Genomic DNA, 17,167 nt, shown 5'->3' with positions numbered 1-17,167 from the left:
GTGGGTTTTGGTTTCTTCGGATCTTTTGCAAGTGGGGATACTTACCATTCTTCTTGCTTTTTGATACGTTTTTTGGTCAACCGTGAGGAAAGCAGTTTTCTTCCCGTATGGATATCTTACTGGTTGTTTTGAGGATTGGTACACACACGGCTCAGTTTGTACACCCTTCTTCATGTATGTGCTGAAAGAACTAAGAAACCACGTAGTTTCGACTCTTCTCAACAGGTGTTCCAGTGACTTTCTAGCTTAAAATGTGGAAGCAGCTTCTCCTTAAGAGGATATCAAGTGTGAATACCTTCCAATGTTGATAGGCTGTGACATTACAGGTCCCACTTCACCGTTTAATATCATAAGTACCGCATGCTCAGATTTCCATGTTTTTCACGGCACATTCATGGCGCATTGTAAGGGAAACCAGAGTGTCATGCCCGGGGACGGGAAGGGGCGAGATCCAGAAGTGGTTTTCTTTACGAACTAATTCTACTCCAAAACATGGGCGTACAGGTAATTTTATTTTTATTTTTTTAACTTCTTATTTTATATCGGAGTATAGTTGATTAATAATGTTGCGTTAGTTTCCGACGTACGACAAAGTGATTCAGTTATGCATACACACGTATCTATTCTTTTTCAGATTCTTTTCTCAGTTAGGTTGTTAGAGGATATTGAGCAGAGTTCCCTGTGCTACACGGTAGGTCCTTGTTGGCTATCCATTTTAAATACAGCAGCGTGTATCTGTCAGTCCCTAACTGTCCCTTCCCCCACCCCCCCTTGGTAACCATAAGTTTGTTCTCGAAGTCTATGAGTCTGTTTCTGCCTTTTGTAGCATTTTTAAAAATATCCCACATATAAGCGATATCATACGATATTTCTCTTTGTCTGTCTGACTTACGTCACCCAGTATGACAATCTCTAGGTCCATCCATGTTGCTGCAAATGGCATGATTTCATTCTTTTTAATGGCCGAGTAATATTCCATTGTGTGTATGTGTATATACACACACACACCCCACATCTTCTTTATCCATTCCTCTGTTGATGGACATTTAGGTTGCTTCCGTGTCTTGGCTGTTGTAAACAGTGCTACAGTGAACACTGGGGTGCACGTATCCTTTTGGACCATGTTTTTCTCCGGGTATCCTGTTCAAGACCTATTACGTGTGTGACTGCGTCTCCAAATCGCCATTGAGTATGTTTTGTGTTGTCAGGTTAAAAAAAAACTACCCCCATGGAATGTTGTACCAAAAAATAACCAACGAACAGTTTCACCTCTTCAAAAAGCATTCATACTCCAGAAATGGGGTGAGGTGGGATTTCCTTCTCCAGCACGTTTCCAGAGCTGCTGCGAAGCTTGAATTCCCCAAATAGTTGATAAAAACACTCCTCGGGATGTACAAGAAGGGAGACAGAGACCAGTGGCTGATGGTATGTTCAGTTTTAACACTTGAGAGGTTTTTGGTTTTCGATGGGCTTCTCGGTGACCAGAGATGCCCTCTCCGATTATTTCACAATTTGATACTTTTCCTGGATGAGTCAGCTCTCTTTTCTGAAACAAGGGAGCTCAAGGAGAATGAGTAAAATAGTTAAAGTAAGCAGACGAAGGAGGTGACATCAGTGATTGTCCTGGCTCACAAAAAGGCAGTGCTTTCTCATGGCTTATTCTCCAGACAGCAAAGCTTTCTTTGAGATAGTCATAGCTGATAAATCACGGGTGTGATTCATGGCCTTTGAAATATGATACCGGACCTAACACATTCTTCCTCCTTTCGTTTTGATCTCTGGGTATCACAATTTTCCACATCAGTCCGGCTCCACATCTGAGCTCCACCGGCCGACCCCTTTCCTGTGGCCCTTGATTTCCAGCATCGATTCTGTCCTTAGACTTTCCTCCCAGTGTCTAGAGCGCTTGCTTACATTAGTGTTCTCTGCCCTGTGTTGGTTTGAGCCCTTGTTTCTGTCCAGTACAAAGACAGAGGCTGCTACCTTCTCTTCTCGGGCAGAAGGAACTCTTTTCGTGTCAACCTCCAGGATGAAGCTGCCAGACGCATTTGATGGAATAAGAAGGTCACTCCCCTGCTTCCGTGCTGGCCTTTGGGGCCCCCCCGCCGCCTCCAGGATATCATGCCAGGTTCTGACTCAAGGTCAAGTTCCTCTACTTCCTCTTGCTGCCCTTATCTTCAAACGCTCCCCAGCCAGAGCTCTGCGCTCGGCCAGGCTGACATTCCTCAGACCGGCCCGCTTCCTGTCTCTGCCCCATCTTCACATCCAGACCCCCCTGTGGAATGTCCGCCCCCATCTATGCCACCCCTTTCAAGTGGCTCTTCGTGGGCCTCTCTCTTCGTGAAGTCTTTTATCTCCAGCCCCGAGGCCAAGCGAGCCTGGCCCCTCGCGCCCCTGCTGCCCTGACGTGGTTCCTTCCCACGGGAGTCCCGGCTCCCAGGAGAATCAAGGTTCTCCGGCCTCCGTGGATGTCATCCTTGATCATCTGTAACATCCGTTGGATGAAATACAAAAACTTTGTTCCATGGAGACTTCCATTGACTGTTTTTTTTCCCCCCGCTGCTGTTTCCATAAGAACAGCGAGGAAATCTGCACATTTGGGGACACTTAAGTCTTAATGGAGGCCCTAAACAGGAGTTTTCCAATGCCAGTGAATACTCAGACCGGAATATTTGTCCTGGCCTGTGAACTTGGGACTTTCCTTTTGCCAGTGGCACACGGACAGGCATCACGGTGTGGAGTCATTTGTTTTTGTGTGCCTGTCTTTTTTTTTTTTTGTAAAGGGACTTACTTCTTCCTGAGCTACAGCAAGCGACACTGAGAACTTTGCCTGGTGCCTCTAGGACAGGCCTGGCCTGTCTGTGGCTCCCTAGTGCTGCAGCTGTCAGGCAGTTTCCTCTGCTCGTGGCAATGCCAAGCGCTCTCTTGACTGTAAGGCGGGGGACGGTGACAAAACGATCCTGAGTGTCTGTAGTGCGCGATACACTGTGCAGTGCTGGCAGGCGGTCAGTAAGTATCCTGTGAGACTAGAGCCAACTCCAGGCTTGCTCTTTACCAAGTTCAAGCCTAATTAATTCTTCCTAATGGGAGAAGTTTGACGGGCTCAAGAGTACAGACTGGAGGTTTTCAAAACGTCTTCTTTTACAACTGTTTTCTCCTCCATGAGCACAATAAACGTCAAACAGATAGTTTGTCTCGGCCAGGAAGCCAAGGGGGGGGAGATTTCCCCAGCTTCTTGGTCTCCCAAACCCAGAGCCATGTTTGCTGGGAATGTAGGTAGAGTGTGGTTAGGACGGGGCCGGTGGACGCTTCGGAATGCGGTCTTCGCTGGTGGAGGAGGAGCTTGGGAGGTCTTCGCAGATGAGGGGAAAGAAAGCAACACGATATCTTCAGACTGCGATGATGGCGCTTGGAGCCAGTCTCGCAGAACTTGTGCCTCCAAGGGCTTGTGGGAACGAGACTGAAAAACCCACCAGGTCATGGCTGAGTCCCACAGCTGGCCTGCAGGACCTCCTGCCTTCAAAACCTGTCCTAAGGCCCTGCAAGTTCCTTGGTCATGGTTGTCTTGCGTGAAGATTTTTCTTGCGAAGCTGCAGTTCAGAGAGGAGTCATTGCAAGGAGAGGGACGCACGCACCCACGCCACTCTCTCTCTTCAGCAGCTCTGCTGTGCGCGTGTATGCTTGCTTTGGCTTTTGCGACTCTCACCCCCTCTTTCTCCTTCACCTCCTGCTCCTTCACCCACCCATCTTCTTCCAGATTTCCCTGTGCTGGGGCCCCAGGGTTCTGTCCTCAGCTGTTGGTGGGTCTGTTTTCTGTGTCGGAGGCCTCCATCCCCAGCCCTCCAGTTTTTTTTGTGTGTGTGTGTGTGTTACGCGGGCCTCTCACTGTCGTGGCCTCTCCCGTTGCAGAGCACAGGCTCCGGACGCGCAGGCCCAGCGGCCGTGGCTCACGGGCCCAGCCGCTCTGTGGCACGTGGGATCCTCCCGGACCGGGGCGCGAACCCGGGTCCCCTGCATCGGCGGGCGGACTCTCAACCACTGCGCCACCAGGGAAGCCCAATTTTACTCATTTTTAATTTTAGTCTTTTGTTTTTTTTTTTTAAATTTTAAATGTCACTTGCTTTGGAAATACAGAATTAGTTTCAAAACACGTTTTGATTTTCCTATTAAAACCCTATTAAATCATTATTATTATTTTTTTTTTTTGCGGTACGCGGGCCTCTCCCTGTCGTGGCCTCTCCTGCTGCGGAGCACAGGCTCCGGACGCGCAGGCGCAGCGGCCACGGCTCACGGGCCCGACCGCTCCGCGGCACGTGGGAACTTCCCGGACCGGGGCACGAACAGGCGGACTCTCAGCCACTGCGCCACCAGGGAAGCCCCTTCCCTCCAGTTTTAAAATTCCTCCTGCTTGTGGTCACCCCATGAGCAGGCCACCTTTCCCCGGGTCCCGGCCCCCCTCAGCCAGCTGCCCACTGACCCCCCCGCGTGGACAGCCCCTTGGCCTCCCACCCGGGGTGCGCCAAAACGTAACCTCTCTACCACGTAACCTGCACCTTGGCTGTATGTGGCTGAGTGTGTGATCTTGGTGGGGTGGAAACTTGTTTACGATCTGTTATTATGTTGGGATAAGAATTGTCTAGATTTTGAAACCGGTTGTTAACCGGAATGATTTGCTTCATATTTTAGTTAGGAGTGCTCGTTTTGTTTATGCTGTTGACTTGCAATGAATAATTGCTTTATTAACCTAGGAAAAGTTCAGCTGTCCTTGGGTTCGGGCGGAGACTTTAGGAAAAGTACCACGTGGTTTCAGAGCTGAGCCCGTAAGTTGCTTCGTTTCCAGCTTTGTAACTACCAGAGGAGAAACGTTTACGGCTTTAGTGCTTTGTGAGGTTCGGAACAGACTTTTAGGTTAGCCCTGGCAAACAGAGCAGCGAACTTCCAAACCTGTACACCTCCGTGCCTATAAGCATTCATCTTTTTCACTAGTTTTCCTAGCAGTTTGTAAAAATAATGGCTTTGTGGTGTGAAACGGGGGTTGGCAACTTTTTAAAAATAACAAGGCAAGTACTAAATATTTTTGGCTTTGTGGGTCAGACTGTGCTGTTCTCTCCTGTAGCAGTGTATAAACAAAGAGCTCTGGTTGTATTCCAGTAGAATTTTATTTACAAAAACAAACAACAAAAAAAAGGCAGCTGGCTGGATTTGACTCATGGGCCATAGTTTGCCAAAGCCCTAGTACAGAAAACAGGTTGGTTAATTGATGGGTGACTTGATGCTGAGCTGGATTATTACTGTATAGGGAAGACAAGGGTGAGAATTTAAAGATTAAGATTTCCTCAGGATAAAAATCATAAAATGCTTTTAAGGAGTCAGTCAATACACATTCATACATACGTGTTTAACGCCGAGTAGGGAGTATTTTGTGTACCCAGCATGGTGTTAATAATCTAGGACTGTAATGAAAGGAATCAGATACTAAGTGTCAGCAAGGACGTGGAGAAATTGGAGCCCTCCGATGCAAAATGTAAAATGGTGCAGCTGCTTTAGAAGGCAGCCTGGCAGGTCCTCACAGTGTTTGCCATAGCTGCCGTCGGACCCTGCCGTTCTACTCCTTGGTGTACACCCAAGGGAAATGAAGACACACGCGCACGCACGAACTTGTACACCAGTGCTCACAGCAGCGATAATAGCCAAAAAGGAAAAACAACTTCAATAGCCGTCACCGATGAACGGATAAATAAAATGTGGTCGGTCCATACGGTGGAGTATCCTTCAGCCGTAAAAACGAATAAAGCTCTGACACAGGCTACGACATGGATGCACCTTGAAAACCTGAGTGAAAGAGGCCAGACACAAAAGGCCACCTATTGTATGATTTTGTTTATATGAAATATCCAGAATAGGCAAACCCGAGACGCAGAGGGCAGATGCGTGGTTGCCGGGGGGTGGAAGGATCGGGAAGTGACCACCGACAGGCACGAATGAGGTTTCTTCTGGGGTCAGGAAACCGTTCTAAAATGGGTGGTGGCGATAGTTGTACAACTCTGTGAATATACTAACAAGCCATTCATTTATCTTTATATGGGTGAGTTGTGTGCTCTCCGAATTATATCTAAATACAGCTATTATGGAAATAACTAGCTGCAGGATTAAGCTATGAGAAATAACTAGTAAACAATAAAAAAAAAAAAATCCATCATTATTTTTTGGAGGAAGGAGATCCAGAAAGCGAATCGGTATTTCTGGCTCTGCTATTTCTGGTGTGTTTCCCACCCCTCCGTGAACGAGAGACCTTGCGGAGGCAGGCCAGGTGAGGGACGTATTCCCCGTCTCCCGCTGGGAATCAGGGCCCAGGTGGGTCCCTTCCACCCCTGGGTTGTCCTGAAGCCGGTCTGAGAAAACCTGTGGGTGGCATGTGTCACGGGCATGTTGTGTTCCTGGCCGAGTCCTGGGGACTTGCTTGCTTGTGCAGGAGGCTCACGGGACACACTTCTGTGTTGCAGATCGAAGAAGGAAGCAGAGCCGCGGCAGTGGACAAGTTGCTGGCCGGAGACGAGATCGTTGGTATCAATGACGTCGGTCTGTCGGGGTTTAGACAGGAAGCGATTTGCCTGGTGAAGGGGTCGCATAAGACCCTGAAGCTGGTGGTAAAAAGGTAAGACCTGGGCCTCGTGCCTTGTTTACAGACAGAGATGAGCAGGACAGTGAAACCTGGAGTCTATTGGCTGTGCCGTGTCACCGTGGCAATCGTGATTTGGACTTGAGTCGCGTGCGTGTGTATATGTGTACATGCATGTACGCTTAGGAATCTATCTCTTGGCCGAGGATGAATCCAACATCAAAAATTTTAAAGATGCCTTCTTTTTTTGCCGTACGCGGGCCTCTCACCTCTGTGGCCTCTCCCGTTGCGAAGCACAGGCTCCGGACGCGCAGGCTCAGCGGCCACGGCTCATGGGCCCAGCCACTCCGCGGCACGCGGGATCCTCCCGGACCGGGGCACGAACCCGTGTCCCCTGCATCGGCAGGCGGACTCTCAACCGCTGCGCCACCAGGGAAGCCTCCTTCTTTTTTTTAAATTAATTTTTATTGGAGTATAGTTGATTTACAATGTTGTGTTAGTTTCTGCTATACAGCAAAATGAATCAGCTATACATATACAGATGTCCACTCTTTTTTAGATTCTATTCCCATGTAGGTCATTACAAATTTTTTTTTTTTTTCAATAGTGATTTATCTTGGCTGTGCTGGGTCTTAGTTGTGGCACTCAGGGTCTTCATTGCAGCACGTGGCATCTTTACTTGCGGCCTGTGGACTTTTAGTTGTGGCGTGCATTCAGGATCTAGTTCCCCAACCAGAGATTGAACCCAGGCCCCCTGCATTGGGAGCGTGCAGTCTTGCCCACTGGACCACCAGGGAAGTCCCTACAAAGTATTGAGTAGAGTTCCCTGTGCTATACAGTAGGTTCTTAAAAGATTTCTTCTTTGATTACTGTTGACTGTTAATTTTGATTTAAGTGTTTTTGAATACTTAAATCTTATTCTTGGCAACATGTAGGTGATTTTCTGGCAGTGACGAAACTGCTTATGCTCCAAAGGATGAAATGTCATTGCCTGTGTTTTACACAAGGTGGCAGGCTACCAGCTGTTGGGGTTTTATGCTAAACTAATGTAATGCACATAGACTTACAGGTCAGCTAGCAGGTGTTTCCAGTGCTGTGTTGAGGTTTGAGGGGAGCAAGTACGTACTCCAAGAAAGGAGATTGTGGATAGGAGTTAGGATGATTTGAAGGGGTCAGAAAGTGAAGTTGGGCACGTGGGCAGCATGGAGGTGCTTTGTGACTGTTTGTGACTTTTTTTTTTCTTTTTTTTGGCCACGCTGCACAGCTTGTGGGATGTTAGTTCCCCAACCAGGGACCAGGAAGAGAACCCCTGTGCCCCCTGAAGTGGAAGTGCTGAGTCTTAACCACTGGACCACCAGGGAATTCCGGTGACTGGTTTCACAGAGAAATAATTCTCGGCCTTGTATTTTACAGTTGGCTAATTCATAGTAACGTGTTGACGTGCCCCTTTTAGCAGAATTAGCGCAGTCTTTCCAAGGTTGGCTGTAAATTTTATTTTATTTTTTAAAAATTTATTTATTTATTTATTGTTTACTTTTGGTTGCATTGGGTCTTTGCTGCTGTGTGCAGGCTTTCTCTAGTTGCGGCGAGCGGGGTCTCCTCTTCGTTGCGGTGCATGAGCTTCTCAACTGTGGTGGCTTCTCTTGCTGCGGAGCACGGACTCTAGGCGTGCGGGCTTCAGTAGTTGTGGCACACGGGCTCAGTAGCTGTGGCTCGCGGGCTCTAGAGCGCAGGCTCAGTAGTCGTGTCGCACGGGCGTAGCTGCTCCGCGGCACGTGGGATCTTCCCGGACCGGGGCTCGAACCCGTGTCCCCTGCATTGGCAGGCGGATTCTTAACCACTGCGCCACCAGGGAAGCCTGGCTGTAAATTTTAAAAAGTAAGTTGACTCAAGGCCTTCAGTTTCTAGTACAGACTTGAAGACATATCCCTGTGGACTTTTTATGTATTTATTTTTGGGGGACCAAAATAGCATCCAAGGAGGAGGTTCATAAACAAAGAAGGAAAAAAATTCATTCTTTGCCACGTTAATTTAGCAGCCTCATTTCTCAGTGGAATAGGCTGTCCTCCTTGTAAATCAGGAAACTGAAGTCTCAGAATGGCCATTTTGGAGCCTTCTGGGGGAGCGAGGGACATGACGGGTGCCATCATGGTGTATGATTTCTTTGAGGTCGCCTTATTAAGCCTCCTGAGGCAAGACGTGTGGCGTTCTCGCAGGATTCCGTTAGACTTAGTGGAGTGCAGCTGACGGTGAGGGACACTTGACCCACACAGGGGAGACAGCGGTTATATAAACCACCACCTGAAATGTCTCTGTCGCGGGGCTGCCCGAGCCCCCCCAGAACACACAGCCGGCTCGCTGGCTTACTGTCCGTCTCCCCCCACGGGGAGGGCCCTGGCTTAGTTGACGCGGTGAGCAAGCTGTTTCACCCGTTTGCGGCTCCTTGCCTCGCTGCCCGATGCGCGAGGGCAAATGAAGGGCTTGGACTTACTGAATCGAATTGATTTGAACTGCACCGGGGTGGGCGTCATTGGAGGGCCTGATGGGGATGCTGGCGCTGGGGTGCTCATTCAGTAAAACCGGTCAGTGTGACGTCGGCCAGCCCGGGGGAGGCAGCAGCAAATAAAACCGAGCCAGCGACACATCCTGGGGAATGGAATCAGGATGCATGAATATTCTCACCGGTTACACCTGACAAGGTAAAAGTGAAATGTTGGTCAATGTCAGATCTTATTCTAGGGTCGCGCCCCCCCAAAAAAAAAGCAGGTGTGTAGTAAAGTTGGTTTAGTAACAACGGCTAGAAAGAAGGGAATTTGCATCCCAGTAGAAAGTTGGATGAAAGACGCTCGTAGGCAGTTCCTAATATGAGAAATTCACATAGGAAACAAGTGTTTAAAGAGACGTTTAACTAGGGATCGACAAGTTTACTTACAAACTAGGTTTTGATTCTCCAGCTGGCCGAGATCTAGTGGAATAGCAGTGCCCATTGGTGCTGAGATGTGGGGAAACAAGTGCTGATTTGATGTAATGCTGATGAGACTTTCTGGTGAGCGGTTTGGCAACATGTGTCAAAAGGCCTATTTTGGACTCAGAATTTAATTTCTTGGATCCTAGATATTCAGCAAAAGGAAATGACTGTAGTGAATTAGGGACCATCCATACTGCAGAGTGCTGCCATTATAAATGGGTGTCAGCCAAATGAACTTATCTACGGAACAGACGCAGACTCCCAGACACAGAGCACAGACAGGTGGTAGCCAAAGGCGGGTGGGGGGTGGAGGAGGGAAGGACTGGGAGTTTGGGGTCAGCAGATGCAAACTATTATATATAGAACGGATGAACAACAAGGTCCTACTGTAGAGCACAGGGAACTTTAGTCAACATCCTGTGACAGACCGTAATGGAATAGAATGTGAAAAAAATATATATATATATGTGTATAACTGAGTCTCTGCTGTACAGCAGAAATTAACACAACATTATAAACCTATACGTCGATAAAAGTTTTTAAAAAGAATGCAAGTGCTATTATAAAATTTAAAAATGGTGTCAGTGGGCTTCCCTGGTGGCGCAGTGGTTAAGAATCCGCCTGCCAGTGCAAGGGACACGGGTTCGAGCCCTGGTCCGGGAAGATCCCACGTGCCGCGGAGCAGCTAAGCCCATGCGCCACAGCTACTGAGCCTGCGCGCTCTAGCCCGCGAGCCACAACTCCCGAAGCCCGCACGCCTGGAGCCAGTGCTTTGCAACGGGAGAGGCCACCGCAGCGAGAGGCCCGTGCACCGCAGAGGGGACTGAGAAAGCCCACGCGCGGCGACGAAGACCCAACACGGCCAAAAATAAATAAATAAAATAAATTTATGAAAACAAAAATGGTGTCAGTATTTCCTGACATGGAAAGGTGCCCCTCAAGGTCCAGTTGAGTGGAACGCATACAAGCAGTTATAGAACCGTGTAGGCCCCGTGCAAAAAAGTTTTCATTTTTAATGATGGTAAAATACTCGTGACGAAACTTACCGTCTTATCCATTAAGTGCACAGTGAAAGCGTGTCACTGCTCTGATGATAAAAATGTCAAGCTCGTTGCACTTGTAAAGAGGAGAGGCCTTTGGGGTTCTGTGTGATGTGTTCACAGGACTCAGCAGGAGGTTTGGTCCCCAGGAAGCGGTCAGCTGTGCTCTGTGCTGGGCGGTGCCCCCGGAAGGCTCTGTTATTGCTCTGTGATCAAGGCAGACAGGATCACCCTAAGGGGTGGGTGTTGGAATGCCGGCTAGAGTTACTCCAGGAGTGACTTTTTATTCCGCATTTGTGAGTTCTCAGAGTAGCGCATGGGCGTGGGAAAACAGTCACGTTGGAACGGGAAGTGGGTGGGATACATCAGCCCCCGTCATCCTCCCATTTTGCTGCTCCGGAGAGCGGCCGTGTCAGTACTAATCCCTTAGGCTTCCTTTTAGAAACAGGTACCTGCTTATGTGTTAACACGTGAAAATGGGGGTTGGTCCAGGTTGAGTGCTCTGACTCGAGATTTCTCCTGACCCCACGCGGCTCCACGGTCTGGATACTCTGCTGTGTGTCTGGCAGATCGTCCGCGTGTGGACATTTACGGTGCTTCCGGTGTACAGCAGACAGGGCTGCGGTGCGATGCTTTTGTGCCCGAGACCGCGTACCTGTGCGTGTAGCCCGTCCCGACCCGTTCCTAGCGTGGGAGGTTTTGAGGCAGAAAGTACGTGCATCGTGAAGTTGGTCTCTGTAGGCTTCGTGGGTGTGATAGGTGACAGACGCTTTTATTGTTTAAATGGGCATTTCTGTCATTATGACCGAGGTTTCGCATCATTCCGTGTATTCAGAAGTTTTGTGTTTTTTTTTTTTTAATTCGAGGAACATAGTTAAGGATCTAAAGACGGGATGATGTGAGTTCTGTGCGGAGTACACACCGTGAGAACTGGGGGTAGAAGGAGAGAGAAGGCCCGGGGGCCCGGCCCGTTCGCTGTGGATCTGACTGCGTAGCCAACAGACTTGTGGGAGACGCATCAGACTTTGGCCGTGAAGCGTTGATGGGAGCCCTGGTGTAGAATCCCACTTTTGTAATCGCGTACCCGGTTTCCCTTTAAGTGAGGGGTGTGTAGAATGATTATCTAGTTTAGATAGCGCTTAATATTCTAAGTAACACGTATAACCCAGTATAAAACCAAACCAAGCAGTTTGTCCAAATGTTTTTTTTTTCAAACACACTTTTACAAACAAACTTAGGTGTTTCAAAATTTTTTTAAGATAATTTTGGATTAAATTTTACTACTGTGTGTGGGTATTATTTTTGCCTATTAGAAAAGTCTGAAACGGTGGTTTTGCCTAGAAATATGAATAAAATTCTACAAAACGGTTAATTAGTTAATACTAGGATCTGTTGCTGTCATCTGGCACATGGTGAATTAGTATTGTAAGTACTGAAGAGGCACATAATAAGGACTTTTATTTATTTTATTTTTTTATTATTTTTGCGGTACGCGGGCCTCTCGCTGCTGTGGTCTCTCCCGTTGCGGAGCACAGGCTCGGCGGCCACGGCTCACGGGCCCAGCCGCTCTGCAGCACGTGGGATCCTCCCGGACCAGGGCACGAACCCGCGTCGCCTGCATCGGCAGGCGGATTCTCAACCACTGCGCCACCAGGAAAGCCCAATAAGGACTTTTAAAACTCCATACAACTTACCATTTTCCTTATTACAGAGGCACCAGTGAGTGCTTTTAACATGATTTCTCTTAACTCGGTGACATGTTTTCTTCTCTGTCTAAATCTAAATCTCACCATTCTTGTGTTTCTTTATCCCTAGGCAACCACTAATCTGACTTGTATCTCAGAGATTAGTTAGCATTTTCTAACTAGTGTTGTATGTAGAACTCCAAAATGGCTCATGTATTCTTTTTTAAAATATATATATAAATTTATTTATTTTTGGCTGTGTTGGGTCTTTGTTGCTGCGCACGGGTTTTCTCTAGTTGCGGCAAGCTGGGGCTACTCTTTGTTGTGGTGCGCGGACGTCTCCTTGCGGTGGCTTCTCTTGTTGCAGAGCACGGGCTCTAGGCGCGTGGGCTTCGGTAGTTGTGGCGCGTGGGCTCAGTAGTTGTGGCCCGTGGGCTCTAGAGCTCAGGCTCAGTAGTTGTGGCCCACGGGCTTAGTTGCTCCGCGGCACGTGGGATCTTCCTGGACGAGGGCTCGAACCCGTGTCCCTTGCATTGGCAGGTGGATTCTTAACCACGGTGCCACCAGGGAAGCCCTGGATCGTGTACTCTTTAAAAAAAAAAAAAAAGGGTTTAGTTTATGAAGGCATTCTGTAGTTAATTCACAGACTGAGCCCCCAACACATCAATATCAAATGTTTCCCTACCTGAGGATCACCAAATGATAAATGAGCTGCCTGAACCCTCAACTACCTGCCCAGCCCAGGCACCTTAAGAAAGGGTGGCTTTTCTGACGGCGACTGAACACAGCTTAGGGTCCTGAGGGCGAGAGTGGCCAGTGCAGGCTTGGTTTTTCTCGGAGGTTCTGGGAAGAGGCGTGTACGCGCCTCGGTGTAAAGCACATACCCGTGGTTTTATGAACAAAGCGGGCAAATCGTGGATCACATCCTGACTCCGTCCCGCTGGTGACAGCTGCTGGGTGTGCTTGTCTTGCTTCAGCGTGTGCGGCGGCGAGCCGGGCACCCGGCAGCCCGGCGAGGGTGGTGGCGGGCTGACTTCACGGGGCGGGGGCGTCTGGTTTCACGGGGCATGGGCACCGCCTATCTTGTCATCGTTTAGAAGCCGGGGCTGGGAGAGGGCGATGCCTTAGGAGACAAGGGCCCAGATCACTGTCTCTCCCCAGCCACGTTTCTTTCCCAGACAGGTGAGAGCCAGCGCTGCCTTCCTCCCAGAGTTGTGTCGGCTGGAAACAAAGCAGGGTAACAGGAAGCCCCACCGGGTGCACACATGTTCTCCTTTGAGATGTCCAGGTGGTATCCTGGCATCTGCCCCGGAGTCAGAGGCACCGGGGGGCCGGCGGGAGCAGCCTGGCCGGGCCTCCCAGGCACTTTGTCCTTCCCTCTTTGTTTGGCCGAGGAAGTGCTGCTCGCAGGAAAGTGTGGGAGGATGTGGTAACCTCTTCTGCGTCTGTCTCTCTGTACTTGTCGCCTGCACTTTCTTCCCCGGTGTCGCACCCCTCCCTGCAGATCCTGATGGGCAGGTGTGCATGGATCTGGGCGCTGCTGTTTCCCTGAGGGCCACGGGCTGTTTTTCTGGGCGGCTGCAGTGCTCATACCACTGGCCTTAAGCACATGTGCTTGGAAAAGGTTAAGACCCGAAAGTGGGTCACTCGAGGCCTTTTGCTGATTAACGCGGGCGTCGGTAAGCCCCTTGCTGTGGGAGACATGCTGAAGGAGGGGACGCTTCCCGCCCGGTGCTGGGTTAAGGCTGTTGCTGTGTCTGACGCTGTAAAATGCTCACTAAAAGCTCTGTGTGCACAGCACCGGGATACCATCCACTGTCCTCCGTTCACAGGGAAGTTACCGTACGTTCAGCTCCTGAAACGTACATGGAATTTCAAACACTGTAGGGAAAATTTCTCTTAACTGTCAGGCCGTGAATTGTACTGTATAGCCTGTAATGACTCTTTTGGTCTTTCTTCCAAATGTATTTGGTAATATTAGTCTTGTTTACAACGAACTTCGCCTGCCACTTTATCGTCCGTGTCACTCCTGAGCCGTCCACTGCTGCGAGCAGCTATTATGCCAGAGCCACGTTATGCATAGCATTGACGCATGTTTCCTGCCTCTTTGCCGGAGGCCTTAAACCCTTCCGTGACTCTGCTTACGTCCGCTAAGCTTGCCTTCAGGAGATTAACACCCAAGGTTGGAGGTTTGCCGCAGGAGGCCGTAAGGGATGGCCACATGGGGTGGCGTGGCGACACGTCTGAAGAAAGGAGGTGTCTGGTCTAGTGGCGGCGCGCGTGCCTGCTAGGAGCAAGTTTCTTGCCACGTGCGTGGGTTTCTGGACGTCGCTGAGTTGCAGTGAGTTCTTCACCAAGCCAGTGTTGTGCCGGGCTCCCCTCTGCTGCTGGCTCCTTGGAGCCGTCCTAGGGCAGGTGGCTCTGTGCGTGGCCCCGACATTGATGAGCGCAGGTGTTCCCGAAGCAGCAAGAGGAGAGGGATGGATAGGACGTCAGCAGGTTGTGTCCCTCCTGCTTTTCCCTCCTCCTCCCTTCCTCTCGTTTCTCCTTGCCCCCCCCCCCCCCCCCCTGCCAAGAGCTCTTCCTGGGGTAGAAACTGTGTGTTCCCACAGAGGGTGTCTGTCTTACTGGGGATGCTGGTGGGTGTTGCTTTTGGAAGGTGGTCTGAGATTGATCGTTCAAATTTCAGGGGGAAAGTGTCTGTTTTGACCATCTGCAGGACTGTGGCTGTTTGCTACTGTGCTTATTTTCCTCTTAAAACAGAGTAGATCCAGAGGTTTATCCTGGACAGATGCCGACTCGTTTGGGCTGTTTGCCATTCTTGCTTCTACGAAATAAAATCAGGAGGGAACTAAAAGCCACATAGAGCAGAATTGTTTTATTTGGGGAAAGGTTGCTTCTGTTCAGATGTAGATTTAGTGTATGGCTTAACCAACAATCAGTTGAATCTCTAGGTGAGATGTTTCATATTCTAAGCCAAGTAGAGAGTGGTAAACAGTTATGATTTTGTTTTTCATTAGAAGGCATGCAAGTGATGTTGATATAATTTAGTTTGGAAACGCTGATGGCTTCTAATATATTAAGGCAGGCAGAGAATGTTTCACGTAATTTTGCTTCTATTCTCTTACGTGTAAGACTCACCAGCTCTGTTGCTAATCCTAGGGCTGCTGGTACTTAGTTATGTTAATGGGTGCACATTTGAGTGTATGGGGTGTCTTTACCAAAATATCCATTCTGGTTTTTTTTTTTTTTAAATTTATTTATTTTATTATTTTTGGCTGCATTGGGTCTTTGTTGCTGCGCACGGGCTTTCTCTAGTTGGCGGCGAACAGGGGCTACTCTTTGTTTATGGTGTGCGAGCTTCTCATTGCAGTGACGTGTCTCGTTGCGGAGCATGGGCTCTAGGCGCGTGGGATTCAGTAGTTGTGGCACACGGGCTCAGTAGTTGTGGCTCACGGGCTGTAGAGCGCAGGCTCAGTAGTTGTGGCGCACGGGCTTAGCTGCTCCGCGGCATGTGGGATCTTCCCGGGCCAGGGCTCAAACCCGTGTCCCCCGCATTGGCAGGCGGATTCTTAACCACCGCGCCACCAGGGAAGCCCCCATGCTGTTTAAATGTAGCCCAGAAGCTGCACTGGTGCCTTTCTGAAAACTGGGGACAGGCGCCGTGACCTCGGGTTGGTTTGGACAAAGCGTTTTTAGTACTGGTCGTGCTGGGTGAGAGAGTCCCCCTCACCCCCCTTTGCAAAAGTTAACGGAAAAAGAGCCAAGCCATTTGGGTCTGCTCCAGTTCTGCCTGCGTTCATTGTGTGACATTTCTATGCGGTCTTTCCTGCTAATGCACCCGGGGAACACCAGAGGCCGAGACAGGCGTGCACTTGCCCTCGCTGGGAGACAGATAAGGGCTGCCCTGGCCTCGTGGGGCGGAACCCTGAGGCTTTTATCCCGTGTGAATGCTGCTACTTGGCCCTGGCATTGGTTTAAAATGCAGCTTTGATGTCTTGTATCAGTTTCAGCTATTTAGGTCATTTGGGAATTTTCCTCTTTACCTCTTTCTCCTCGTGTATAAAGGCAGGAGCTCCTGGACTCTTATCCCATTTTATCAAGTGTGATGTCACCACCCACAGCATCGTGTTGTCAGATCAGTGCAGGGGTGGGGGGTGGGGGGTGGGGGGGAGAAGTCCGCCATTCGCAGAGTGGTCTGACCTCTGTTTTTCTTCGTTCGCGTAATGTATGTTGGAAGCGCTCCAGCCAGGCGGCTGAAGTCATACCCATAGGTCCTGCCCTCGGGGCGCCGGCAGCTGAGGGGGCTGATGGGCACGGGCAGGGAGAGCTCTAACAAGGGGTGGCTCTGGCAGAAGGAAGGAGGCCTGGAGCGGAGCTCAGCAGTCAGGCTGTCCTTTGAAGGCTGAGCCAGGTTTGAGACACAGACGTGGACCTAAGTCAGTGATGCCGGGACCTCCTGAAGAGGCTGGCGGGGGGCAGATGAGGGAAGGGAGGAAGGGTAGCTCCGGGCTAGAGCAGCGAGTCTCAGACCTGAGCTCGCCTCTGAATGACCTTGAGGGCTTGTGCAGACACAGCCGCCCCGGCCCCGGGGAGCAGATCACAGTATTGCGGGGTGGGGCGTGGGCTTCTCTCCGTGGCAACTGGGAGGAGCTGAGGGTGGTGGGGTGAGGGCAGGAGCTGCCAGAGCTGAGTTGCAGGGAAACTGGCGTGGTAGAAGGTAGAGACAGCTCGGGAGAGGGAGAGGCCAGTCGGCATCTGTCCTCTAGAGGCTTGACCGGCACAGGGAGGAAGCAGCAGCTCAGGGCAGCCTTCGTTTTGTGTCCGTAGGGTGGTGCTTTTTATGTGTTCGTTG

The 17,167-nt window shown here is 49.9% G+C and overlaps 1 protein-coding gene across 5 annotated transcripts in view; it reads left to right on the top strand.

The window, feature by feature from the left end:
* SHROOM2 (shroom family member 2) overlaps nucleotides 1-17,167 on the top strand; it is a 135,675-nt gene that overhangs the window by 55,515 nt on the left and 62,993 nt on the right. For all 5 annotated transcript variants that reach the window (XM_067022967.1, XM_059050093.2, XM_059050092.2 and 2 more), the window contains exon 2: nucleotides 6,504-6,655. In XM_067022967.1, the coding sequence (XP_066879068.1) occupies nucleotides 6,504-6,655 (152 nt within the window). The remainder of the gene's footprint in view (nucleotides 1-6,503; nucleotides 6,656-17,167) is intronic.

Source organism: Kogia breviceps, chromosome X, assembly GCF_026419965.1.
Source record: "Kogia breviceps isolate mKogBre1 chromosome X, mKogBre1 haplotype 1, whole genome shotgun sequence".
Taxonomy (NCBI): domain Eukaryota; kingdom Metazoa; phylum Chordata; class Mammalia; order Artiodactyla; family Physeteridae; genus Kogia; species Kogia breviceps.
Note: the sequence above shows the minus strand (reverse complement) of the source record. Positions and strands in the feature narration are given on the sequence as shown.